This window comes from Carettochelys insculpta, chromosome 3, assembly GCF_033958435.1.
Source record: "Carettochelys insculpta isolate YL-2023 chromosome 3, ASM3395843v1, whole genome shotgun sequence".
In the NCBI taxonomy this organism is placed as follows: domain Eukaryota; kingdom Metazoa; phylum Chordata; order Testudines; family Carettochelyidae; genus Carettochelys; species Carettochelys insculpta.
Window position 1 is genome coordinate 86402784 of NC_134139.1, and position 27957 is coordinate 86430740.

General features: G+C 42.8%; 1 protein-coding gene across 2 annotated transcripts in view; it reads left to right on the forward strand.

Annotated features, from left to right (window-relative positions):
- Window positions 1-27957, forward strand: part of PRKN (parkin RBR E3 ubiquitin protein ligase) — a 1267469-nt gene that overhangs the window by 175980 nt on the left and 1063532 nt on the right. Inside the window, exon 2 of one of the 2 annotated variants that reach the window (XM_074988685.1) lies at window positions 17944-17961. The exons of the other annotated variant lie outside the window; for it this stretch is intronic. Coding sequence (XP_074844786.1) covers window positions 17944-17961 — 18 coding nt within the window. The remainder of the gene's footprint in view (window positions 1-17943; window positions 17962-27957) is intronic. 2 annotated transcript variants of the gene reach the window in all.

Here is a 27957-nt window from a genome sequence, read left to right on the forward strand (position 1 = left end):
AAAACTTTCAGCCTAGACTTCCATTTTTAGTATTCCTTTCTCTGGACAAGTTGTTCATCTAGAGACAATTCTGTATCATACTAGTTCTCTTATTCCTATCACTCTGGCTTGGTCTACACTTGCCCCCAACTTTGAAGGGGGCATATTAATCAGAGTGATGGGAGATTGCTAATGAAGTGCTGTGGTGAAGTGCAGCACTTCATTAGCCTAATTCTCCCCCATGGCAACTTCAAAGCATCAAACTTTGAAGTGCCAGCATGCATGTAGCCATGGGCACTTCGAAGTGCCTTTACTCCTTAAAATGTAGCGCACGGGTACATACATCCACAACACCAATCCCCAATGCCACAAGGCAATGCCAGCCACATCCTACGTTTCGAAAGCCACTTACAGCATCTGGAGAGATAACACCATGGAAAACAAGCAGCTGTTTGTCTTACCAGCATGTTTTGCCAGCTAGACTTTGTAATCTGTCTCATTTAGCTAGGTGTCATTGAATGTGCAGTTTCTGATGCAAGCTTTTTATTTTCCAGGGGTGTGAAGTAGGATCACTCACACCATTGGATTGATCTGCCTTTATTAATCTGCCTTGCATGTCTCCTCACTCTTGCGTGATTTTCTCATACATGTACAGGGCATTTGCATGTTGGTGGCAGACAGCAGCTCTGTTTCTCAACAGTTTTGATCCATTTTCACTTAAACCGAGGAAGTGAGAACAGTGCTTCCTCTGGACGCTAAAACTTTCAACAATGGTTATCCCACTATATTCTGGTAATAATGCAAATCTTTAGACTCATGTTAAAAAAAACCCAAAACCCTGCAGATTACATTGTTTTTCAGACACCTTGAAAAACCATTTAAAACCAGTCATTATCCAGGTGGTAATCCTGACATGGATGCACACGTAAAAGTAAGGTTGCAAAGTCAAGCACTCAAGCATTAGGAAAATTCCAGGCTTTAGGTTGTCCTTAATTCAGGTGCTTGTGCACATGTTATGATAAAGTTTTTAAATGCATGATTGAATGTTGTTTTTTCCTCTGGACTTCTGCCTCATTCCGTGCAGAGAATGGATGGTGCTCACTGAATAAATAGCTATTCAGTGTTTTGTTTTATTCTTGCTCATGGTGTGGCCCTGTGCCTTACTTGCTGAGTGCTGTTCAAACTCTTCTCTGAAGACTAACTTGTTAATTTTCTGATGGGCCTCTGAGTGCTCAGACATTAATGAATTAATTTTCAGAACAACTCTGTGAGATAAGAACATGAGAACAACCATACTAGGTCAGACCAAAGGTCCAGCTAGCCCAGTATCCTGTCTGCTGACAGTGGCCAATACCAGGTGCCTCAGAGGGAGTGAATTGAACAGGTAATGATCTCGTTCTGGCTATCTGTCTCCAGCCTTTGACAAACAGAGGGTAGGAACACCGTTCCTTACGCATCCTGGCTAATAGCCGTTAGTGGACCTAACCTCCATGAATTTATCTAGCTCTTTTTAAAGTGCTACTTGACTGCTTTTTTTAAACCCTGTTATACTCCTAGCTTTCACATACTCCTCTGGAAAGGAGTTCTACATTTTGACTGTGTGCTGTGTGAAGAAGAATTTCCTTTTATTTGTTTTAAACCTGCTGCCCATTAATTTATTTTGATATCCCCTAGCTCTTATATGATGGGAACAAGTAAATAAATTTTTCTTGCTCACTTTCTCCACCCTACTCATACATTTTATATGCCTTTGTCATATTCCGTCTTGGTCTCCTCATTTCTAAGCTGAAAAGTCCTAGGCTGCTTCTACACTTGCCTCTATTTTTGTGGGAGTGGGGGAATGTTGAATTGGGGCACTTATATTGAAGCTGCCCACATCTACACTCTCAATCTGCAATTCAAAGTCTTCCATTCGAAATTTGCCGGGCTTCGTTATATTAATGATGCCCTGAATATACACGTTATCATCTCATTAGCCTATTTCAAATGACCTCATTACCGGGCCACTCCAATGGGAGGGAGTGAGTCTAAAAGCAGCTTTAGTCTCTTTAGTCTTTCTTCATGGGGAACCCATTCCAAACCCCTAATCATTTTAGTTGCCCTTTTCTGAATCTTTTGTAATTCCAATATATCTTTTTTGAGATGAGGTGACCACATCTGTATGCAGTATTCAAGATGTGGGTGTACCATGATTTTATATAAAGACAATAAGATAGTCTCTGTCTTATTTTCTATCCCTTTTTAAATGATTCCTAACATTCTGTTTGCTTTTTTGACTGCCGCTGCACACTGCATGGATGTTTTCAGAGAACTATCTACAATGACTCTAATATCTCTTTCCTGTTTAGTTGCAGCTAAATTATCCCCCATCATCTTGTATGTGTAGTTGGGGTTATTTTTTCCAATGTGCATTACTTTACAGTAATCCACATTAAATTTCGTTTGCCATTTTGTTGCCCAATTACTCAGTTTTTTGAGATCCTTTTGAAGCTCTTCACAGTCTGCTTTGGTCTTAACTATCCTGAGCAGTTTAGTATCGTCTGCAAACTTTCCCACCTCACCCCTTTCTCCAGATCATTTATTAATAAGTTGAAGAGGATTCGTCCGAGGACTGACCCTTGAGGAATGCCATTAGTTACCCCTCTCCATTCTGAAAATTCACCATTTATTCCTTCTCTTTGTTTCCTGTCTTTCAGCCAATTCTCAGTTCATGAAAGGATCTTCTCTTTTTTCCCATGACAGATTAATTTACGTAAGAGGTTTGGTGAGGGACATTGTTAAAGGCTTTCTGGAAATCTGGGTAAACTATATCTTTATGTTAATATTAGATTTTTTGTATGCCTTTGCACTTACACCCCAAAACTATCATAGGAATATAGATCGAGCTTCTAGGCTTGTTGATATCATGTGCCTTTGTGACTTAGCAAACCATAATTCATCTGAATTGGTCACAGTGCATCAGCCTGGCAAACATCACCTGGAACAAGTTGATGCATCTTCTGCTCTTAGTTTTATCATCACTGAAATGGTGGGTGGGTGCAGAAAAGTTTGTAAAGGGGTCCCCGCTTTTCTTTGTCTCCATCAAAGAACCTTGTGACAGAATTTGTTCACGGAGTTTCAAAAGTCACACCCCAGAGACAAAGCCCAGGCGCCTGTCAAGTTAATTTTGTGCTTGAAATTATGAAGGTGATAAAGTTTATTCAAAAATAGGTTATTAGAATTTTTTACATGGAGAAAAGAATGTATTATTTCCTAGCCTAATAATCACAAATGCCTGAACTGTTTGCTAATTTTCAAAATACTTTGTCCTGAGGAAAATACTGTACAGCTTCAGTGGTTCAAATGTGACCAAAATATAAGTAGTTGAAAACAAGGTTTTATAAAGGGAAATGTAGGGCAACCTTACAAATAAGGTGCCCTGTCTACATTGCGTTAACTGACAGAAAGTGGGTCTTACCCATGAAAGCTCATTACCCAATAAATAAAATTGTTCGTCTTTAAGGTGCTGCAGGGTTGCTTGCTTTGTTTTGTGAAGATACAGACTAACACCTCTGTGACTTTGTTGTTGTTATTGTTCATTACTTATAAGGGCTGGAGTTGAATTACTGATCTAGAGATTAAAGACTTCATATTAATCACTCAGGTCATCTAGTTACCTCTCTTCATTCATATAGAACCAACGTTTTGCATATTGAAAGCAGGGCTTCGCACAGTTCAATAAATCTGAAAGACTATAGGTCAGATATTCACTAATTGTGGTTTTCTGTCTGGAATCCACAGGGTAATTGGAAATCTACTTCATGTGATGGTTACTATAAAAGTCAGGCCACTTGATCACTTCACGCTTGTTATATAATTGTTGCAATTCTAAAATATGCATGCAGTACCCTTTAAAAACCCCTATTTAATTAATTTAATTAAAGTTTAATCTGAATTTGTAACAGTTTCCAGGCCCTGAAGCAATATCTACAATTTAAATTTGCAAGTATTCTAAAATAAAAAAGGTTTTGATTTTTAGTTATTTGACAATGGAGAAAAGTATACTTAAATTATGTATGAGTGCTTGATCCTTCTTTTCACACTATTTAGGAAATACAAAAACTAAGCAAGCAGAGATTATGTAAAACGCAGTTATTTCAGCGGCAATGTCGAACATTAGGAATATATTAGTTCTCTGTTCAAGCAAGGTCTAGAAAGAAAACATTGTCTGATGGTTATATACACGAGTGGGGAATCAGAAATTTGGGATCCATTTTTCTGGCTCTGCCACTAAATTGCTTTGGGTTATATTCGTAACTGCTCTTTTCTCAGTATCCAAAAATTCAATGAATTAATGTTGGTAATTCATGTTGAGACTATTAATATTTGTAGTGGGAGCTGCTGGGCATTGAGTCCTTTTTGAAAAGCTGGCAATTTCACACAGGTACACAAAAAGGGAACTGAGTTCTTTTGAAAATCTGACCTAAAAGTGAGATTTAATAGATTCTGCTTAGCTTGAACAAAATAATATGCAATATTATAAGATACTATGTATGTGAAATCAACTGTATAGAAAAAAGTTATATGATGACAAATTGCATTATTTGAGAAACAGTGCGTGGTCATATAAATCACGACTCTAATGGCCAACAGAATGAAAATTGGTATCATTACCATATTGAAAAGTTCCACCCCCCGCAATGTATTAGATCTTAAATAAGAGATGGCTTCTATTATGTATCCTAAGAGTTGTATAACTTTTTTTTCTTAAAGTTGTGATGAGTTGTGTGTCTAAAATGTACACCCTGCAAATAAAACTTTTCACAACATTAAAAAAATGTAAAAGGGACATAAAATTTACTGAAGTGCAGGGTTCTGTCACTTCATGTAGAAAACTTCTTACAATGAGCACATAAAGTTTTTCACATTAGAAAACACATTTCTTGAAGCAAGATGTCGTGGAAATGAGGAATGGCTTCTGTGAATGTATTTGCATGTACTACTTGTTGAGAGGCTAAGGAATGTCCTCATATATTGAAGGACAGTGGTCTTCAAACTTCTTCTTTCATGCCCCCCTTTGCCAGTAAAAGAATGTGCCTTTGTCCAAGAGTGGCTGACAGCAGGTCACAGCTGGGTCCAGAAACAGGGCCATTGCCAGAGTTGTGGCTTTGCACAGGGCCAAAGTGGAGTTGAGGCAGAGCGAGGCTAGATGGAGCTCCCGCTGTATCCCTTGTATGTGGGCTGGCCCAGACCCTACCAGGTCCCACAGATGTTCCTCTGTGCCTCCCAAGGGGGCACACAGCACTGTTTGGGGACGACTGAACTAGTAATTTATCCAGGGTGGCATGTTGCTCATACTGTAACACTGCCAGGAAAAGTACTTTATGTATTTTCTTGTGCTTAATTTCCTCTGTGTTTTAATCAGTGATCATTTGATTTTGTTTTCACAGATTAGCCTTGATATATTTTTTTTTATATTTTAATTATAAGGCAGTTTTGATTGAGTAGCAATAATATGCTTTTTACAACACGGAATGTTCTTCCGTGACTTTATCGATACAGTTTATTTAGTTTTGGTATTGCATTATGCCAAAACACTTCTGAGTGTGCTATCGTCTTATTCTTTATACACCACAGTGTTCTTCCCGAATCCCAGCTGCATACATTTCATTTTGGCATTGCGTACCTTTTCCTGTAGACTTCCATGAACATGGCAATGAGAACATTCTGATGGAGATAAGTTCCTTTCAAGTGAGCAATTAATTAACAAAAACCAAAAGACAAAAGAAATATATTTGCTGTGTGAACTTAGCAACTAGTTAAATATCTCTGCACCTCTTCATAAACTCATTTTTGTTGAAAGAAAGGTTTTATTTCAGAATAGATTTCTTTAGAAAATGCAACTTAGTTTAATCCAATTAAAAAGCATGCTAAATAATGTCCAAATTCACTTCCTCCTCCTCCTCCCAGCACTTGTATTTAGGAGGAAAATAAGCACATGGGAAATGTATGTACATTAGCTTTCTATAATGTACTGAAAATGATCTAAGACTGAACTCCTTGAATAGCCAAGGGCAGATCTTCAGTTGGTGTAAAGTGCCACCTCTCTAATGAAGTCAATGAAGCTGACAGTGCATGTAAGCTGAGAATCTTTCCTCTCCCCAGTATTACTTGAGCACTATGAAATCAGCAGGCCTGATTTCATAGTAAAGAGTGAGAGATTTGACTGGGTAAGGACATCACTATTAAACCTTCAGGGAGCTTTGGGTGTGGAAGGAGATTCAGGTCAAGCCAACAGTTGAAAATCATCCTGTGCAGGGTTCCATGCACCAGGTAAGTCTCACCTGAGCCCGATTTTGAGACTTTTAAATGGCACATAGTACTTACCTTGTCCTGGTGGCCTCCACTTTTACCCTAAATGCATAGAACCATTAATTAATTTTTTCATCTTGCTTTTTAATAGCAATTTTTGCAGAAAAACAGGCGAACAACCATGTAACTGGGCATGACTCACCACCGCAGCACTTCCTGCTGCTTACTCAGGGCATTAGCTCACTCTTCAACAGGTTGTCCCTTTGGGCTGGTTTTTCATCTGTTGTTGCTTGGCTGTCTCTCTGCCCGCTTTGGTCTGACTCTGCATCGCTTCTCTTCAGGACACTGCCCTCTGGCAGTGCCCTCTGCAGTCACTTGCTCCCTTATGGGAGTGTAAGCAGTCCTACTTCTATACAGCACACCCAATACTCTGTCCAGCTGCAGCACCAGTCTAGCCCACGGGTCTGCAACCTGCTCTTTAAAGACTTCTTTGTGGCTCCCAAAGCTATAGCTGCAAGGTAAAAACAACAACAAAAGACCCCTTTTGACTATTTTTGATAAACAGTGAATGTCTAAAAGCCCCAAAATGAATAATTCATATCTAAATAACAATATGTGATCCTGAAACATTGGATAACATCTTCTAGTGTCCTTCAATGAGAGAGAAGGTTTGAGAGTGTAAGGCAGGAAGATAGTGATACAAACACACACGTAAAGTGTGAGGAAATAGAATAAGTAAAAAGTTTGTGAACATCCTCCAGTAAACGTGTATTGCATTACAAATTATTGTGTGTGTGCAGTTGGTAAAATACGGGTTACAGAAACTATAGTTTGTTATTTATTAAGGACCAGCTTGTCTTCAAATGCATTGCGCCTCTTGAATTATTGAGGGGTTTTTTTTTCTCTTCACAAATTGGGAATAAATGTCTCTTACTATTTTGGTTGCCAACCCCTGGTCTAGCCCTTCACTTCAGGACAAGCCAGAGTCCATAATGGCCACTCTTTAGTGTGGCTAGGTGCGGTGCTGGGGAGGCTGGGGGCAAGGGAACATGGCTAAACCCCTACTCTTGGGTCCCAGCCCAGGGACCTCCTGGCAGCAGCAGTTTCCTGCTCTCCTCCTCTCTCCCTGGGCCCCTTCCCTGTGACCTCTTGCACCTTACTGGCCTGTGTATCCATGTCAGTAGTCTGGCTGGAGCCTCTCTCCCACTCCCCTTAGCTTACCCAGCATTACTCTCTTCAGGTACTTCTAGCATGCTAGGAACCAGTCCTGGACCCTGCCTGGTCAGGACCCAACTCACTCTGCTCTGATGAGTAGCTCCTTATATACAAGACTGCGCCAGCAATCTGCCCTCTGATTGCCTCCCCTAGGAGCCTTTTTCTAATTGGCTGGGATGCTATGCTTGCTCCTTCTACCCTGCTTTAACCCTTTCCCCTTTTGATCTGTTTAATTTTTTAGTCAGATACAACCTGATTTTGAGATATTTATCACTAAAACTTATGGTTTTGAAAGCTGTATCTTATCTCATGTAACAAAAACCAATATTGGTACTGCTTTAATGAGACTGCTTAGTAGATAATAATGGTTCTTTTATTTTTATTTTAGAAATTAATCTGGAATGTATTCAGGGCCAAAATCTGCCCTCAGAAGGGAACCTGAAATATACATTTCAGGGCAGAACAGCAAGAATTGTTTTAACAAATCAGATAATTGTCCATTTAGTCTGGTATCCTGTCTTCATTTGTTTCTAACATTACATATTTCTGAAGAAGCCTATTTTATAATTATGCACTTAGAGGAGTAGTCCTCCTCCCACCCAAATCCCAGGCTGCTGATGGTTGTTTGTTTATAATCTGGATCATGAAGTTTATATCCCTTTTGGCAATTTTTATTCTGATTTCAAACATTCATTTTATCTATGTGTTGTGATCACCTAATCCTTTTCAAAATCTTGTAATGGTCATTTTTGTCAGAATTAATTTATGGTGATTAAGTTTCAAATTTAATTATGAGTTAATGTGTTAGTAATCTGGAGTACATTATTTGTGATGAAAGTGAAGTTATTTACTGTACCATCCCCTATGCGCTAGTTAGGACTGAGCAGTTGGTTTTTTAGGGGTCTTCAAAATCAGTTGTTCCAAGAAGCAATTATTTATGTTGATTATGAAGAAGTTTCTGTTCTAAGGTTAGACTTCTGTTCGTGTGGCTAGATTTTAAGTTATAGAATGTGATTCTGGGAATTTCAAGAAAGTCTGTTATGCACATACGAAACCTGGTTTCGTCTAATTATCCAGGTCAGAGTTATTTAACTTTATCAATACACAGCCCTTGGATACTAGCTTCTGTCTTTCCTGTGTACTCAGCTGGCTAAGAAAAGATACAAATGAAAAGTGGCAAGATCATCAGCAAGATCAATGAACGCTTTGGATATTGCTGTTACTAACTACCACCATTTAACCTTCCTTGGTATACTTTCTTTGTAATGAAAATAGGTTGTGGCTCTATAGAGAGGTTAAGGTTGACATAATATTGAGAAAAAGATAATTAGTTTATCTTCTTAATTTAGTAGTTTGATCAATATATTGAATGGCATTCCATAGTAATGACTAAAAAAAGGAAAAAAAAAAGATTATAGTTAAATCCTGACAAGGGTGATATGTTGCCTGTCAATTCACATTATAATCTGAATGGAGTGAGCTTCTTATATTTGTAAAGTAGCAGCTTAAATACTTTTATATCAATAGTATTCATGGGATTTTAATTTTGCATTTGTTTTCTATTAGTGTATTGAGTGTAGAAAGCAAGTAAATACACTTCCTGGCTTCAAACAAGTGAGCAGGAGCATGGTTCCACTCAGATCCTTGTTCATACTTTGTCACTCAACCATTATTTTGCTCTCAAAACTTTATAGCAGAGCCGGGTGACATTTTGGGGGCAAAATTTTCTACGCAAAAAATGTCAATAGAATCCATTGGAATATTTATGAATTAACTAAAATTATCAAATTGTTTTAGTCAGTGGGTTTTTCTTTTCAGAAAATGTCACAAAGTTTTGTTGGGCCTGCAAAAGTACCTCCAGGAAAAATATCTGTGTTTTAACAAGTGGGGCTGGTAATGCATCTGTTTTGGGATAGTAAAGTTGTCTGAACTAATCTAATGCCAGTGCACAGTGTTAAGTATCACTGGTTTTCAGTGTTGCCACTTTTCATATAAAATGTAAAGCAAAGATCCTGACCGCTAGTGATGTCTAAAAATGCCATTTAATTTTTTGTAAGAGAAGGACTGACAGCTGAAATTCACATTCTTCCGTAGTGTGCATAACAGTAAGATGCTTAAAAAAGATGCTTTGGCATGGTAGCTGCAGAAAAGGAGTCTTGAAAGCGCCATTGAAATATATTAACTTTGTCATGTGTACTTTCTTGGGGCAAAGCCATTTAAGCTACCTTAGTTGGAGGTGGATAAGATAGTCTTCTCTTCTTGGCCTGAACTGTCTGATATCATAGCTCTGTGCTATTTAAAGGCTGTCTCCTTCCTTTCAGAGATACTTGCATTTCAGAGTGTTGGGCAGAGAGGTCCCCATTTAATTCAACAAGGCAAAATTCAATGTGAAGGTAAAGTCAAATACCTCACAAGAAATTGCACTGCTATGAGATGGGGATTAGATGATGATAAGGAGTGCACTGAGTATGAGAAAGAAACGGGACAGGTAGTACATTATATACAAACTTCAGTATGTGCCTTTGCAAAAGATGCCAATGCAATATTTGAAAGTCTGTAAGGAACAACATGTCATATTAGGTAGTAATGACACACTCTTCCAAATGCAGTGACATCTGGAATATTTGTTCATTTCTGGTATATACGGTTTAAACAGAAACAAGGAAAATCCTGAAGAAAATACAAAGAAAGGGAAAAAATATAGAAACATGAACAAATAAGATACAAATGGAGACCAAAGAAGCCAAATCAATATAATTTAGAAAAGACTCAGGGAGACTAATGAATTATAAAAAGCTATATAAATGAAAGAAGAGAATTACTCATTTTCTAAAGATGATAGAACAAGCAATAGCCTGAAGCTAAATAAAAAAAAGTTTAGTTACTAGAGACACACACTTGATAACATTGTATCAGTAAAATGGACTACTAAATGGTGGTTGTAGTATATTAATGAAGTCATTATAGGTAAAGAAAATGTGTTAATTGGAGTTTGTTAGTGATATAGGGCCTGATCTGGTACTCACTGAAGGTAATACAGAACTCCAGTTTACTTCATTATGTACTGTTTTAATTACCAATCATGCACACGAATAGTCAGAATTTCAAAAGTGCTCAGCATTGATCTCCCACCATTTTAAAAGTAATACAGATACCTTTTCATTGTTCCTTATTATTCCTTTTAATCTTGGTTGTAAAGAATCCCCTCAAGTAATAACTTCAGACTTAAAAGCTATATTGGCATTATTGCATTGGATAGAGCGAGAAAAAACACACCCCAACTAATGTAACTGTGCTCACATAAACTCTAGTTTAAGGCACAGTGTCATTCACAGAGGTGATGTTCCTACCCTAACAGAAAAATGCCTTCTGTTAGTGGAACAAAAAACATGGCTGACATAGAATTTTGGTCCCTACCAAAAGTTGATAACCTAGTCACTACATCTTAGAGAGTGGAGAATGGATTGGGGTTACAAATAAAGCAATGCCAAAACCACTCTTTGTGACATTACTAAAAACCCCCAAACACTTAATAATGCAGTAAAGTGGCAATTTTTAATTATTTGGAATTTTCTTTTATGTTTTTTTCCTTTAATTTATAGGATAGTTGTAAACTAAATGGATTCCAATTAAGTAAATAATGGAAGCCCTCAATTGTGCTTATAGAGGGTTTGTGGGTCTTGACATATGCAACAGGGAATAATGCTTTAGAATGGTTTTATATGTAAGAGAGAAGGTATAAATAGAGGGATTTTGAGCGACAGAGTTACTTCACCAAAACATCAGTTTTTAAGTAATTAATGGCAATTAAATCCATTCATGTTTAGAGGAACAGCTCATAGTACCACGTGGTCTTGCCCCCACTGCTAACTTCTCCGTGATGTAAATCAGGGTCACACAAAGGTGGGGGGCAGACCTCCTTGGTGGGGTTTGAAATTTCATAAGGGGAAGCGCAGCTGATCGGCTGCTGCGTGTCAGGCTCATCCATCTAATTACAAATGTTGCAATATGTTACTATTCTTCTTCAAGTGTCCCTGTGGGTGCTCCACGTTAGGTGTCGGGCTTGCCCCAGCGCCGCAGGTCAGATCTTCCCAGCAGTTTCTGCCGGACCGCGCATGCGCCGGTGCGCGCCGCTCCCTTGCGCGCTCCTGGCCACGTGCGTGATCCGGCCCCACCAGTTCCTCTTTAACCGCCCTTGGCTGCAGACGGAATCCTCTCAGGCTACGGCCAGAGTTAGCGTATTTAACGTTTTTAATTGTTTTAAAGTTTCTTCAGTCTTAGATTGTTAGTCGGTTGTTGTTTTCAAAAAAAAAAAAAACAAAGAAAGGGAAGGAATTCAAAGCTTCCAATCCTAGTAACAAGCGGAGCACCGGAGGCCAGGAGCCTAGGGCCATTAGCCCTCCTACCGTGGCAGGCTTTATCCGAGAGGGGAACAAGCACAGAGAAGGTGCTAAGTACCCTATTAACAACTCAAAGACTCACCACAATGTCCTCTTCAGGATTCAAGAAGTGTGAGTCGTGCCGTGAGGCAATGCCAGCGTCTGATGGGCACAGTCAGTGTATAAGGTGCTTGGGGGAATCCCATGTCTCTCAGAAATGTTCCTTCTGTGCCAAGTTAACAGCCAGAGCAAGGAAGGACAGGGAAATGCGGCTGAAAATGCTGCTGTTCGACAACGCCCTCCAGCCAGACGTGCCGGAGCGGCCGCAGCAGGAGGGACCCTCCAGGGCCCATAAAAGGAAAGCCGCGTCCCTAACCCCATCAGCGCAAAAACGGAGGAAAATCTCCCCAACCCGATCACTGCCGGCAGCAACAGCGAGCAGGACGGGTGGAGCGCACAGCCCCCAGCCACAGCTACAGCTGATCGGCGGTGGCGCGGAGACGCACGTGGCGGAGGTTCAGCCTCCGATGATCAAACAGCCACCCTGCACCGCGGGCAGGGCGGCGGCCAAGCAAGTGCCGGAACCGGCGGCTCCGCAAACAGCGGCACCAACCCCCGGGGAACTGGCGGCGCAGCGCGTGCAGACATGCGGCCTGCAGGCACCGGGGGAGACTGCCCGCGCGGCACCGCCGAGGAGCGTGCCGAGCGCGGTACAGATTATGGGGCTGAGATCCCCGACGCGTCAGGGGGCGGAGCCACCCCCACAGGGGAGGGGAAAGGCAGCACAGAAAACACGGCACCGCAGTCCCTCTCCATACAGGGCTGCAGACCTGCTTTCTCTGAGCCCTCCGCTCGTGCTGCGGACTCCAATGAGAAGGCAGGGGTCACCTCTAGCCTATCTGGAGCCCCCATCTCCATTTCTACAGCCAGCCTCCCCATGGCTTGGACCACCTTCTCCCTTCTTGGGCTTCGAGCCACTTGAGTACTATCACAAATCGGTCTCTCCAGCGTCCCATGTCTCCAGAAGATCTCGCTCCCCCAGATGTAGGGGGTATGCACCAAGGGAGTGGTCCAGGTCACCATCCCAGGAGCAGTGTCCGTGTTGCCATGGTCGCCCCTATCATGCGGGACATAGACACCATAGGCATACTACCAGGGACAGATCCCCACAGACGGTTCCGTATCCCCGAGGGCAATCGCGAACGGGGACAGAGACTCAGATATCTCAGGGGGAGTTGGTTCTGGAACCCCGGGATTTTCCCTCGCAAGCTTCTAGCGAGCGGATGTACCACCGTCAACAGGACCCAGAGGGGTCCAGAGAGGTGTACCCTAGTGGTTCCTCGCTGTCCTCCCCGGATGAGGCTACGGCCCCGGGGGACATCCATCCTCCGGATGATCTCAAACAGTTCCAAGAGCTGTTTAAAAGGGTGGCCTTCACGCAAGGCATCCAGACAGCAGAGGTGCAAGAGAAGCACCATAAGCTTCTTAAAAATCTGAGACCTCTGGCCTCCTCTAAAATAGCCATACCGCTTGACGAAGCAATCTTGGAGTCCGCCACCACAATATGGCAGACCCCTGCGACTATTCTGCCTGTCCACAAGAGAGCGGACAAGAAATACTTTGTGCCGGCGAAGGGCATGGAGTTCCTATTCAGCCACCCGCAACCAAATTCTCTGGTGGTAGAATCGTCTCAACAGAGATCAAAAATGTCTCAGTTCAAAACAGGGGGAACGGACAAAGATGACAAGAAACTAGAGCTGTTTGGCAGAAAGGTCTACTCCTCCTCCACCCTACTGTTGAGAATGCCGAATTACGCAGTGCATCTAGCGAACCACAATTTCGACAACTACTCTAGGTTAACCTCCCTCATGGACTCGCTTCCAGAGGACAAGAAGCCGGTGTTCAAGGCTATCATGCAAGAAGGCTACGCAGCCTCGAGGACGGGAGTTCAGATCGCCCTGGATGTTGTGGACACAGCAGCACGCTCAACAGCTACGGCAGTGGTAATGCGAAGGGAGTCCTGGCTCCAAACATCGGGTATACTGAGGGATCTGCAGGCGAAGATCGTCGATCTCCCCTTCGACGCACAGAAGCTGTTTGCTGAATCAACTGTCTCGGTCCTTCATTCCAGTAAAGACTCAAGAGCCACTCTTAGGACCTTAGGGATCTACACCCCTCCATACAGAAAGAAAAAGTACTACCCTCAGCAAAGACGGTACCAGTACCAGCCACAGCATCCCCAGTACCACAGGGGTTACGAGCAAGGGCGACATCAACAGCATCAACAATATAGAACTCCCAGGCGACGTTCCCAACAGAGCCGTGCGTCCTTGGGGCAGGGCCAGGGGCCACAAGTTTGACACACAGATCCAGGGCTGTGCCATCACTACCATCGCACAATGTCATCCGAAGCTGTTATTCCACCATTGCCCCCGACCATTCTACGACCAGTGGCAAAGGATCACCACAGACAAATGGGTGCCGGAGATCATAGCCACGGGGTACGTGATCCCCTTCCAGTCGCTCCCACCGCCACGACCTCCACCCAGGCCCCACCTGCAGGATGCCTCCCACGAAGCGAGACTCAAGCAGGAGGTAGACCATCTTATGCTCATAGGGGCAGTGGAAAGAGTGCCGGAGCGACTGCAAAGGAAAGGGTTCTACTCCAGATACTTCCTCGTGGAAAAAAAGACAGGAGGCTGGAGGCCCATCTTAGATCTTCGAGGCCTCAACCGGTACCTGCGCAAGCAACGCTTTCGGATGACCACAATCGCCTCCATCCTTACGGCACTGGACGATGGAGATTGGTTCACAGCCCTCGACTTACAAGACGCGTATTTTCACATAACTATCCATCCGGCTCACTGACGATTCCTCCGGTTCATGGTAGGCAAAGAACATTTTCAATACAAGGTCCTACTGTTCGGCCTCTCCTCAGCCCCCAGAGTCTTCACCAAGACCTTGGCAGTGGTGTCAGCCTACCTGCACAGACAGGGGGTATTTATATTCCCGTATCTGGACGACTGCCTACTGAAAGGGGCCTCGAAGGAGGAGGTACTACGTATCATACGCGTCACAGCAGGCACGTTCTCTTCACTCGGCCTGGTTATCAATCTGGCAAAATCAAAGATAGACCCCACACAGGACATAGAGTTCATAGGGGCACGCATAAATTCTATTACAGCGAGAGTGTATCAACCAGAGACACGCTTTCGGGCCATCGGCTCCCTTGTGCAAGTCATCACGTTCAGCCCTACGGTGCCGGTTCTGATGTACTTACCGCTGCTGGGCCACATGGCAGCAGCGACGTTCGTAGTACAGAACGCCAGGTTACACATGCGCAGCATGCAGCACTGGCTGGCGAGCGTATACAAACCGGCAGCACACACCATTCACAGGGTGGTGTCGCCCACAACAGAGGTGCGCAAATCCCTGCAGTCGTGAGTAAACCCCAAGAACATGCTAACAGGGGTACCCTTCCACCAACCACAAGTATCGGTTTTTCTTACTACAGATGCCTCCCACATAGGGTGGGGAGCACACATGGGCGAAGAGGTGACGCAAGGACTGTGGTCCTCCACGGAACAGTCACTGCACATAAATATACTGGAGCTCAAAGCGGTGTTCAACGCCTGCAGACACTTTCGAGACCATATACAAGGCAAAGTAGTCGGGATCAGTACAAACAATACCTCCACCATATTTTATATAAATCGGCAAGGAGGAGCTCGGTCCCGTGCCTTATGCGCGGAAGCAGTCCGGTTGTGGAACTGGTGCATGGCCAACAATATAACCTTGAAAGCCTCGTACTTACCAGGTGCTCACAATGTGAAGGCAGACCAGCTGAGCAGGCGTTTTGCACTCACGCACGAGTGGCAGATCCGTCCCGATCTGCTACGACCGATTTTTCACGCATGGGGTTTTCCCCAGATAGACCTGTTTGCCACTCAACACAACAAGAAGTGCCCACGATACTGCTCCAGGGCAGGACTGGGACGGGGGTCCCTGGGGGACGCATTCGCGGTCTCCTGGAGGGGCCCCCTGCTTTACGCTTTTCCTCCCACAGTGCTGATCCACAAAGTCTTGCAGAAAGCCTGGAGAGAAGGAGCCCGAATGATCCTGATAGTCCCAACGTGGGATTGACAGCAATGGTTCCCCCTACTCCTGCGCATGTCGGACCGTCCACCGATGCCCCTCTCGGTGGCGCCGGATCTGCTCACGCAAGCCCAGGGGTCCATAGTGCATCCGTACCCCCCAAGGCCTGTGACTACAAGCGTGGTTAATCCATGGCTCAGCTCCCTAGAGAGCACATGTACGGAGGAAGTGCAACAAGTCCTAGAAAGTAGCAGGAGGGCTTCCACCAGGAAGACCTAGAAGCAGAAATGGACTCGCTTCACGGCATGGTGTTCTACCAAACAGTTAGCCCCCCTTTCGTTGCCTATACCTGTAATATTAGAGTATTTACTGGACCTCAGGAGAGGAGGACTCTCACTATCCTCGTTAAAGGTCCACCTTGCCGCCATTTCGGCGTTCAGACATGAAGAGGAAGGGCACACGGTGTTCGCCCATCCCATGGTTACCAGGTTCCTCAAAGGGTTGGTAAACCTATACCCCCCTCGGAAACCGCTTCCACCTTCGTGGAACTTTGACCTGGTGCTTAGTGCGCTAACGGGACCACCGTTCGAGCCTTTAGCCACGGTTTCCCTCTGCCTCCTTACGATAAAGACAACCTTCCTTCTCGCAATCACGTCAGCTCGCAGGGTGAGCGAGCTTGCGGCAGTTATGGCAACGCCACCCTGCACAGTATTTTCCAAGGAGGCGGTAACCATATGGCTGCATCCAGCCTTTGTTCCTAAAGTTTCTTCGGAGTTTCATATTAACGAACCTATTGTTTTACCCTCGTTTTATCCAAAGCCTCATAACTCTAACAAAGAGGCGCGCCTACACCTCCTGGACGTGAGGAGGGCGCTAGCCTTGTATATAGACAGGACCAAGTCCTTCCGGAAAACGGATAGACTCCTGGTCTTTCTCGCTCCCAAATCGAAAGGAGAAGGTCTCTCTTCGCAGAGAATCTCGAAGCACATCGTATCCTGCATAAAAATGTGCTACGAACTCAAAGAGACTCCTTTACTGGCCTCGCCCAGGGCTCACTCCACTAGGGCGGTGGCGGCATCAACAGCCTTTTTCAAGGGCGTTGCGCTAAAAGACATTTGCAGAGCGGCGACCTGGTCATCCTATGACACCTTCGCCAAGCACTATGCCCTTCACAGGGTATTCCAAGAGGATACCCAGCTTTCGACAGCAGTCCTCTTGGGGACAAGCTGCACATGATCCGATTACCCACCTCCTATTTTGGGTTACTGCTGGGTAGTCACCTAACGTGGAGCACCCACAGGGACACTCGAAGAAGAAAGAGAAGTTACTCACCGTAGTAACGGTGGTTCTTCGAGATGTGTCCCCGTGGGTGCTCCACCACCCGCCCATCCTCCCCGCTTCGGATCTCTGTTTAGTGTTTTGCAGGAGCATCCGAGGCGGTTGGTCAAGGAACTGGCAGGGACCGGATCGCGCACGTGGCCAGGAGCGTGCAAGGGAGTGGCGTGCACCGGTGCATGCGTGGTCCGGCAGAAACTGCTTGGAAGATCCGACCTGCGGCACCGGGGCGAGCCCGACACCTAACTTGGAGCACCCATGGGTACACATCTCGAAGAACCACCGTTACTACGGTGAGTAACTTCTCTTTTTTATGTATGTGTATTCACATTTATAGACAGATTAATAGTTTTTACATCCTACATAATTATTTTCTTACATATGCTGAAAGGGTTTTTGTTTGTTAAGATGAACATAACTGAAATGTCTGTTGGTTTTGATTACATTAGGCAGGTTTGGAGGCCCTTGCTAACTGCAGGAGTGAGAAGTGGGACTCAGTGTAAAAATGTGCTCACCCCTGGTGTAAAGGACACAACATTCACTGGAATATTGAAAAAAAAAATAAACAAAACTATGCCAGTTAGAAGAGAAGAAACATACTTGTAGTGCAATGATAATTAATCTCTACTGTCCAATCTGCTTTTTCCAGTTGATTTTCTGAAAACTGGTGAGTGGCCATTCAGTTCCTACAGCTGGAATTCAGGTAGAAGGGGATCTTATTAGTCTGGGGCATCAGAGGTAGAAGTAATTGTGCAGAATTTATATGTATGAAAATGAGGACCATACTCATATATGGAACTCCTTTACATAGTCTGTACTTTTACCAGAATATACATAAATAATTTATTTAGAAATCTTTATCCTGCATTTTTGGTATTTTAGAAACTCCCATTAGTGGGCCAAATTGTCTCATGGTACTAATGCCTGAAACTCCATTGATTTGAGATGAATTTGGCTTAGTTTCAGTATATGTCATTGTAATGCTACCAAACTATAGCTTTACAGACAAGACACTATGTATTAAGTACCACAAATGGTTTGATTGTTAGATCTCTTTTAGAGATGATCCTTGTTTTGTACTTGGAGCTGTGACTGTTCAGTTGTAAGGAGCCAAATAGGAAAACTGTCTTCTGTGCTTTAAAAGGCAGAGGGAAGGAGACACAGTTTTTTGAGCACTGATGGAATTGAGTTAGATATCGTTAGCCAGAATCATACATATTGTATGCAGGTAACTTTCTGAAGGTTTTGGGAGACCAGGAGGGTGAGGTAACAGAGTGTTTACCATAGATTATTAATACATATTTCAACAGACTGTGCAAGGTGAAACATTCAGTTCACAGCTCTCTCGTCATAGGCAGAAAAGGCAAGGGAGAGGTAGGTGGAGATATGCTGTAGGTGGGTTGTTGGTTGTTGTAATAAACCACAAATATTGACTCCATGTGTGCTCCAGGGATAGAGCATCTATAGAAATGTGTTAGCAGGTGCTTAGCACCCATGAGGAAACTTCACACCTTCAATAATCTTACTGAAAACACCATCTTCCCTACCATGGATGAAGACACCAATATTCCACATGAGGATGGCCTTGAAGCTGTCAGGAACACCATCCCTGATGATGCCAAAGCACATCTGGTGGCCTGAGCTGTGTGTCTTTGTCCTCACCCACAACTATTTCCGATTTGGGGAAATTTATACTTTCAAGTCAGCAGCATAGGTATGGGCACCCACATAGCACCACAATATGCCAACATTTCTGTGGTTGACCTAGAACAATGCTTCCTCAGCTCCCATCCACTATCACCCCTTCTCTACTTAGGCTACATTGATGACATCTTCATCATATGACCCTATAATAAGGAGACCCTTGAAGAATTACACAGGGATTTCAGAAATTTCCATCCCACAATCAGTGTGGACCTTTCCACACAAGAAGTCCATTCCCTGGACATTAAAGTAGAAATCAATAATATCATATAAACACCACTCTATACTGGAAACCCACTGACTGCTAGTCTTACCTACATGTCTCCAGCTTCCATCCAAGACACATCACACAGTATATTGTGTACAGCCACCTTTTTATGCTCCAGTCCCAGAGCAGAGACAAAAACCTACAAGATCTTTATCAACCATTCTTAAAACTTAATTAGCCACCTGGGAAAATAAAGAAAAAGATTGTCAGAGCCAGACATGTATCCAGAAATGCTTAATGATAAACCCAAAAGGAAAATAACAGAACATCATTTGTCATCCTTTATAGACACCAGCTCAGACGCCTCCAGTGTATCATTGACAACCTAAAACCTATACTGGAACATGATCCTTCACTCAAATCTCATCACTGGGTTGGGTTGCAGTCCAACTTACCTGTTAACCTGGGTGTCCTCTCTCAAGGAGCATTCTTTCCCCATTGGTTTTCTCACTGACTTCCCCTCTCTCTTGATTTCTGGTCACTTTATTTTAAGGCCCGGCGCCATCAATTAGCTGCCAAGGCTGGCTTACCATACCATCCGTAGTTCCCTCTAAAAGGCCAGGGAGTGGTCACACCATGACTCAATCACTGTTGCATTCTACCAATTTAAAACTACCACAGGTTCCTTCATCCACATAAGACCACCATTTCCCTCTGTGGCACTAGGGACTGTGCCCTTTCTCAGGCAGAGAGTCTGGGACAAGGTACCATGAAGCTCTTGTGGTTATGCACAACCAGATGGAACCAGAAATAGAATAAAGAATATTTCTTGTGTAAACCCAGAGGCACTGAGGCCACTGACAAGGGAGACTGAAGTCTCTGCTCTATGGCCTTGGCTGAGAGCCAGCTGTCTTTTAGCTCGTGTGATAGAGAGCAGGGCTTTAGTCCCTGAGGGCTCTTTGCATGGAGGGATAGCTCAGTAGTTAGAGGATTGGCCTTGTTGTAAGCCTATAGTTGTGAGCTCAGTCCTTAAAGAGGCCTTTGAAGGGTTCTAGGGCAGGCTAAATTTAAAAAAAGGAAGTGAGGGATGGTGATAGGTCCTGGTATGTGTGCAGGGGATTGGACTCAACCTCTTGAGGTACTTTCCATTTTTATGAGATACAGATACGATACGTATAAGGTTGTGGGTTCAATCCTTCCTGCCGATGTCTAGGAACCATAGGCCTTACAACTGGGGGCTTGTTCAGAATGAACTGCTGGAAGGTCTCAGAAGCTTGTGACATACTGCCTCAGCTGAAGAAAGTATGTAACTCCAGACTGCTAGCAAGTGAGAGTGAAGTCTCTGACCTACAGCCTTGGCTGAGAGCTATTTGGCTTTTAGATCACGTGGTAGAGCCATAGGGCTTTAGCCCCTAAGGTCACAGGTTCATTCCCTCCTGCCGATGACCTGGGTCCGTCGGCCTTACACTTATACACACCTCAAGCACTAATTGATGACTGAACTTTCTTATTCTCACCCACTTCATATTTTTACAATGTATACAAATACAGAAAACAGCTTACTATCTCAAAGCAAGCCTCAGAGTGGGAAGATATGCTAGGAATGGTGTTCAAGAAATTGAGAAAAGCAACATTTTAACTCTGTTACTGTAGAGACTGGGCTTGGAAGGATAACTGCTTGTATTTTTCTGATTTCCCTTATTACCTGCAATACCATGGTCATGCACACATTTTGCTTATCACCTGTGTAAAGGCTGACAAACTAGAAAGGGAAAAAAAGAAAACAAGACAGAAAAAGGTTCAAGGAATCTCTCAACAGAGAACCTCAAAGACAGAAGTGTGCAGGATGCTTTCCTGGAGCAATCATGAAAGCTTTAATTGGGGCACTTGGCCCTGACAAAGGACATGATTTATGCAGAGCAGAGACAGGTATCTTGGATGGACGATCATTTGTCACAAAGGTCACACCCAGTACCCCATCTTAGACCTGTTCTGAGAACCATGAAGAACACTCCACACTAATACCTCCCTTAAAATCAGCCAAATTTCAGGCCCTTCCCACAGCAATCTGCCCCCCTAGGGATGGAGGAGAAGGTTGTAAGATGGCTTTCCTGTGGCAGTTTGCTAGCACTGAGCAGTTTGTGCATGCTAACATTCCTTTAATCTTAAATATCTACTGTATTCTTTGTTTTTGTTTCTTCATTGTCTTGATTTTTAATTAATCAGTGTTATTTGTTACTGTTTGTTAAATAACTCAGGTTAAGATTTTTATTGAGGAACATCTCCCAGCATTGTTTCTAGACCCGCTTCCCATAGTATCAATTCCCACTAAAATCAGTTCAAAACCACACTTGATTCATTTCTTTGGTTACAGCTCATTATCCACAGTTATTTCCTGCCCACAAACTAGGAGCACAATGTGTCCTTTACCCTTTAGCCCCTGACCACAAGGCACATTTTTCATTATGTTGCCAGTAATGTTCAGAAAGTCTCACAACCTCCTTCTCCCACCCATCTCTCATTCTTACTCTGACTGATGTGCACAATACAATAGTAATTCATGCACAAGTAACACGATGATGAGTAATATCCAGCCCTGTCATGATCTGCTGCAATTTTTGTTCCAGTCTTCTAAATCAGTGCTCTGCAACCGGTGTGCTGTGGCCCTCTGATGTGCCACGAGGCAACACTTAGCATGCCTTGGAGCCACATCCTGGGAGTGCTATCTACCCCCCTGCTCATGTGCCCCACCACTTGTTGGGAGAAGCGGTGGCAGTGGTTGTGGGGTGGTAGCAGCAGCAGCAGTGGTGGCAGCAGCTCTGGTGAGTTGCCAGCATCGAGTTAGAGTTGTGGGGGCAGAACTGGGGATGCCTGGTTCTGGAGGACAGGAGGGACGTTGGGTTAAAGTGGGGGGCTGGGGTGCCTGGCTCTGGAGGAGGAGAGGGGAATTGGTTTAGAGCAGGGAGCTGTAGGTGCCGGGTTCTGGAAGAGGACAAGGGGATTGGGTTAGAGTGGGGTGCTGGGGGTGTCTGCTTCTGAGGTATGGGGAGGGGATTGGGTGTGTCATGAAATTATGACAAGTGCTGAAGTCTGCCATGAGGTGATGAAGGTTGCTGAACACTTTTCTAAATGCCCACTCCACTGCCATCCTGCATATAATACAGGCATATTTAAGCCTCTCCTTTTTCTTGTAAAGTATGCGCTAAAAGGTTTCATGTGACAGGGAAGAAGTAGATAAGATAGGATTGTGAAAATAACAGGAGGAGTTATAACTCAGTGTCTGTGGTGGTTCGGAAAGCAAACATCACTTGCTCATTCTAGTAGAAGGGGCAGGAGTTTCTAAAGATCCAGGTATCATGGATCTTTCCAGATAACCCTACATTCAAATTGGTGAATGTTGCTTGATTAACAACCAGCCCTTGCAGCCACCATGGAGAAATATTCTTTTGTGTCAATAAAGTATTGGTTTTGTGTGTGGAGTAAAGAATAGGTTCATGGATCTAATCAGGAGCCCCTGTTTGGCTTGGAAACTCCATCTATGCAAAGTCAGAAATAATCTCCATGACATGACAGAGCTTCATTCCCGTAGCAGCTTCATAAATCTGATGACAACAACCCCAACAGCAAATTGGTGAGCAGATGCTGGTGTCAATCCGGGGTGATGAGCTTCCACATGGTAACGACATTCTGCTTCTCCACACTGAGAGGAACTTTCATATTGGCATTCTGGTGCTTCACTTCTGGGGCGCCCTCTGCACAGATCTCTAAGAAAGTCACCTTCCATATCTTGAAGTTCTGCCGTGAAAGCTTATCATTCCAGTTCCACATCTCTATCCTTTCCCACTGTCTGTGCTAGTTGGCTGAGCCCAGGAGCAGAGCTCCATCAAGGGAAGCTGCTGCAGATACATGCCCTACTGAAGTTAACTGTTCAATTTGATCTTCCTTCTCTTCTGCCACCTGTAGTTGTATTACTACTGCATTCAAAGCAATTCAAAGCTTCCAGACATCATCCATCTCCATGACTGCCAATATATGTTGAACCATCCTATTCATATTAATGACTATCATAATTGCAGCATGCAGCAGCGTGTTCTCCAAGCTCCCAGACAGCGATTTCAAAAAGGAATGGGCAAAGTATGGATAAATTTTGTAATGCCAGGATTAAAAAAATGCCAGGAGCTTGTTAGTTTGACCCTGCGTCCCCAGATTCCTTTAGGCCCATGCAGGCATCCCAGAAAGTTCCACGGGAAAAATTACAGAGCGCAGCGCCTAGCTGTGGATCATTACACTATGGGATAAGCCAGCATAGCAAAGATTTCTGGATGCATTTGACTTACATGTAGTTAACTGTCTGCATTTAGAATGAAAATCTAGTCTGAAGTAATATCCTGTTGTAGCCATACTTTAAGTGAACTGTAGAGGTGCCTTCTAAATACTACTCTGCTTTTTCAAAAACATAGTTTGCTCATGCAAAAATCTAATTTGACTTATAAATAGAATATGTTAATTCTATATTAATGTGCTGTGCTCAGGTTTATGCCACAAATACCTTGTAAAATTAAATGTTTTGTTTCACTGTAGTGCATGTTATCATTTATGTGCTAACCCTGATAAGTCATACTCCAAAATTTGAAAACTCCTGATTTAAAGGACACGCTGGTGATTTTAATTTGGGTGGGGGAAAAGAGTTACATTTAGCCTCCTGAGGAAAATTTAAGGGGTAAGGTAATTAACTACAAATGACAAATAGTGTATTTATTTCCTAGTTCATATGGTTTATAGTTTCTTTCTGGAAACATATCATGTTGCTAAACGATATCAGGTCTTTCAGTGTATCTATCATTTAAAAGAAGCTCCTTTGCATAGTTGGTGGCTCACACTATGTTGCAGTATTGCTCTTTGTGAGTTGCATTAATACCCTGAGGCCTTTTGTTCCAGGATTTTCAGAGGACAGTGCTGAATGTCAGAGTTCTCAAAACAAAGGAAATATGTATTATTTTCCACTCTGAAAGCCGTGTAAATAGGGAAGAAGCACTTAGGAGTATGTGTCACTTGACCTCTCACTTTCATGTTTTCACACAAACAAGCATTGAAAAGTCGTCGGCAGCAATGTAGTATGTGCTTTGAGAATGTCCTTCATTGTTCAGAGTATATTTATTCCTTCAGTTTTTCTTAAAAATCTGAATAGTGATGAATGTTTTTTTTCTTAGCTAGGAAGATGTCTCCATGAGCGGGTTGACACTGGTGAATAGCAGTGATTTTTTGGCACTTTATAGACTAACAGATATTTCTATAAGGTGCCCCAGGACTTTTTTGAAGATACAGACTAACACAGCTCCTCTCTCATACTTGTGATTTTTTGAAGGTTCATAACCGGCTCGTGGTCTTACAGGATTTTTTATTCATGAAATTGGCACAAAATTGCTCTCATTAGGTTTCTGTTGGAGGGAAAAGGCTGTTTTGCTGTATTGTACACATTCACATTTTTATTTTTCATGTTTCTGAGAATATTTTGGTGCAGGGGGATTTGAGCTACAGTTGTATGAATAACTCTTAACATGTGCCAAAGCCTGCCCAGAGATCAAGCATATCCTAATCTCAGTTTATTCAGGTCCAGCTCTAGTTCAAAACACTTTCGTGACCAACCATTGCTATTTTCATTTCTTAATATATGGTTACAATGAAGTGGAATAGTTGTAATAAATTTGATAGGGTATGCACTGTAATTATACATTAGTTAACTGCCCTATTGAAGCGTTATCATTATATGTTTCAGTTCTGCAGTGCCACATACTATTGCGTTCGTGACCTTTTGTAAAGGTTTAAAGATTAGTGCTCAACAGTTCAATATTCTTTACAGATAGAATGGCTTTATTTTTCACAGGTTAACTGACACTTGGAGTTCTCTTTTCACAGAATTTCTTAATAGGCAGACTTCACTTTACTATTTTTCTTACGACCTAATAAAAATAGGATACTCTTTGGACATCAGTGGTGTGTAAGAGTGTAAATAAAGTTTGCTACCGTTAACCTGTGTGAATAGCAGATCCTATAAAGTAATGCAGTTTTTGCGTTCTGGAGAAATTTTGTCTAATGACATATTGGCATAGGTCTGAATTGGAAGATTTATTTTCTTCTGGAGCACTGAACATAAATCCTTTCTTGTTGCTTATAGTTATGCGTAAGTCTCTTAGCACTTTTTATCTTTGGATTTCAAAGGCTTTGTCTACACTTGTCCCCTTCTTCGACAAGCCGCGCGTGATTGAAACCAGCACTTTCAAAGTGCCATGGCCGCTGTTATGCTAATGAGACACTGCATATCCATTGCAGCACCTCATTAGCATATCCCAAAGTGTCTCTGTGGCATCCCCCTTTCAAAAGGTGGGCGGGGACTAGTGTAGACACAGCCATGTTGGCATATCTCCCAAAATCAGTTGGTAGATCACAGTCCTTCTCATCTTCTTCTAAGTTTCTGTAACTAGTAACATACTTTTGAAGTGTGTCATGTGAAAGATTTGTACTACATTCAGGCCTGATTATCTTGAACAGTTACATGGTTGACCCTTCTTTGTTATGCCATCACTCAGTTCTCCATACAAGATCTGTTGTGGTGTTCTTTCATTCTGAAGGACATGACTGGTCCATCTAAGTTGTGCTCTCAGTAACATTTCCTACCTGTTTCTCAGTAACATTTCCCCCCCCGCCACCCGCCCCTCTGTTTTCTGATTTGCTCACCTTGATAATTTTTTTTCTGGTTTGTCAACTTTGATTACTGTTTTGGTTCTCTGTGCCTTAAATATTGAGTCTGTTCTGCCATGGCTATGATCTGAAGAAGTGGGTTTGTACCATGAAAGCTCACCTAATAAATTATCTTGTTAGTCTTTAACATGCTACTTGACTGCTTTTTTGTTTCCTACCTGTTGTTTGTGTTGGCTCTCTCAAGGACCCTAATGTTGATGCCTCTGTCCTCCCAGGAAATGCTATTTACAATAAACTTATATCCGGCGTTCTATCACTTGGAACTCTCAAATAACAGGCATTTTAATTGTAGGTAAATTTTAGTTAGTGTTTCCCATGTGTACGATACAGCATAGTAAATACAAATAAATGCAGTAAATACTGTATAAGTTTACAGTCTACAATACTATTCTTGTAGGTAAATAAAGTAGTCTGCATACATTTTTGTTTGTTTCTTAATATCTAATTTTGTTTTTCTTTAGTGTTGTACATTGTTAGGTATACCTCTCTTTTATCCAGAATATTTGAATATCCAGAAACCATCCATTCCTCACAGCTGCTGTTTCTGAAGGGGTTTGCTGTATTGAGTGAAAAGAGTAAATGTGCAATTGCTCAAGCTGTTTAACGTGATGTCTATTAAAAAAAAAAAGAGTCTGGGTCTCAAATCCGGAAAGATGTTAGAACCACTCCACTTTAAATCTGCAATTTGGTAGAGAAATGGGTATTGTGAGTAGTACCAGAGAGGTAGCTGTGTTAGTCTGTACTCCAGCAAAACAAAGCAGCAGAAATGTAGCACTTTAAAGACTAACAGCATGATTTATTTGACGATGAGCTTTTGTGAACAGACGCACTTCATCAGATCAATTTCATTTCCAATACAGACTGACATTTATAAGTACAGAGGACCAAAAAAAAAAATGCAATAAAAACTGACAATTCAAATAGGATTTGGGGACGGGGTGAAGGTAGCTGGATGTTAATTTGCCTGTCTGAGATAATTACAAGCATCAAAGGAAGGGAGCAGTCCTTGCAATGTGTGAGGTAATTGATGGGTATTATGTTGGTTAAGAACTTCTGTTTGATGTCGGCCAAGAGCCTGCCTAGCTTTCCTGATTTTGGAGATTTCCTTATTCAGAGAGCTGTCACTTAAGATGGTATGCTAAAATACTTTAATTGATCCATATTTTTAAACTGTGTGTCTTGATTGAAGATGGCTGACACTGAAACACTGGAATGAGGTGGTGGTTGGAGCACGACCTCTGTCTTCCTGAGACTAATGGTGATGTCAAAGAGCTGGGATGCTTCAGAAAATCGGTCAGTGTTGAAGGTTGTCTTGTCTATGAGCTGTCAAGTTTCAGTCTTCTGCAAAAAGTGCCTTGGTGAGAAGCCTCTCCAATGTCTTGGTCTCAGCACTACATCTTTGAAGTTCAAAGAGGTAGCTATCAAGTCAGTAGTAGATACACATCCCCGATCCAATAACTTGTCACATGGCTGAGAACAGGAGCAAAGAACCAGTTGAATAGCACTGGAATATGTATGCATCCCTGTTTCAGGATTTCATAGGCACTGGAAAAGTCATCACTGGTGAATGCTTGCATTGTCATGTGGTCATGGAATAGATGGATGATTTGCATAAAACTTCTTGGGCAGCCCAGTTTATGTAGAATAGCTCATAGAGTCTCCCTGTTGACATTATTGAAAGCTTTGGTCAAATTGACAACTGCACACAAGTCCATTGTTTCTGGACCTCCCTTACAACAAAAATCTCCATGGTGCTACAGCCTGATTTAAAACCACACTCTACTTCTGGCGGATTGTCCTTAATATGTTTGCAATGAGTCTGTAAAGTAGAATGTGAGCTAATTTTTTGCCTGTTGTACAGGGGAGATCAATGCCTCCCTACTTTCTGCTGAATGATAACAGAGAGGTAGCTGTGTTAATCTGTATTGTAACCGAACAAAACAGCAACCATGTAGCACTTTAAAGGCTAACAAAATAATTTATCAGGTTATG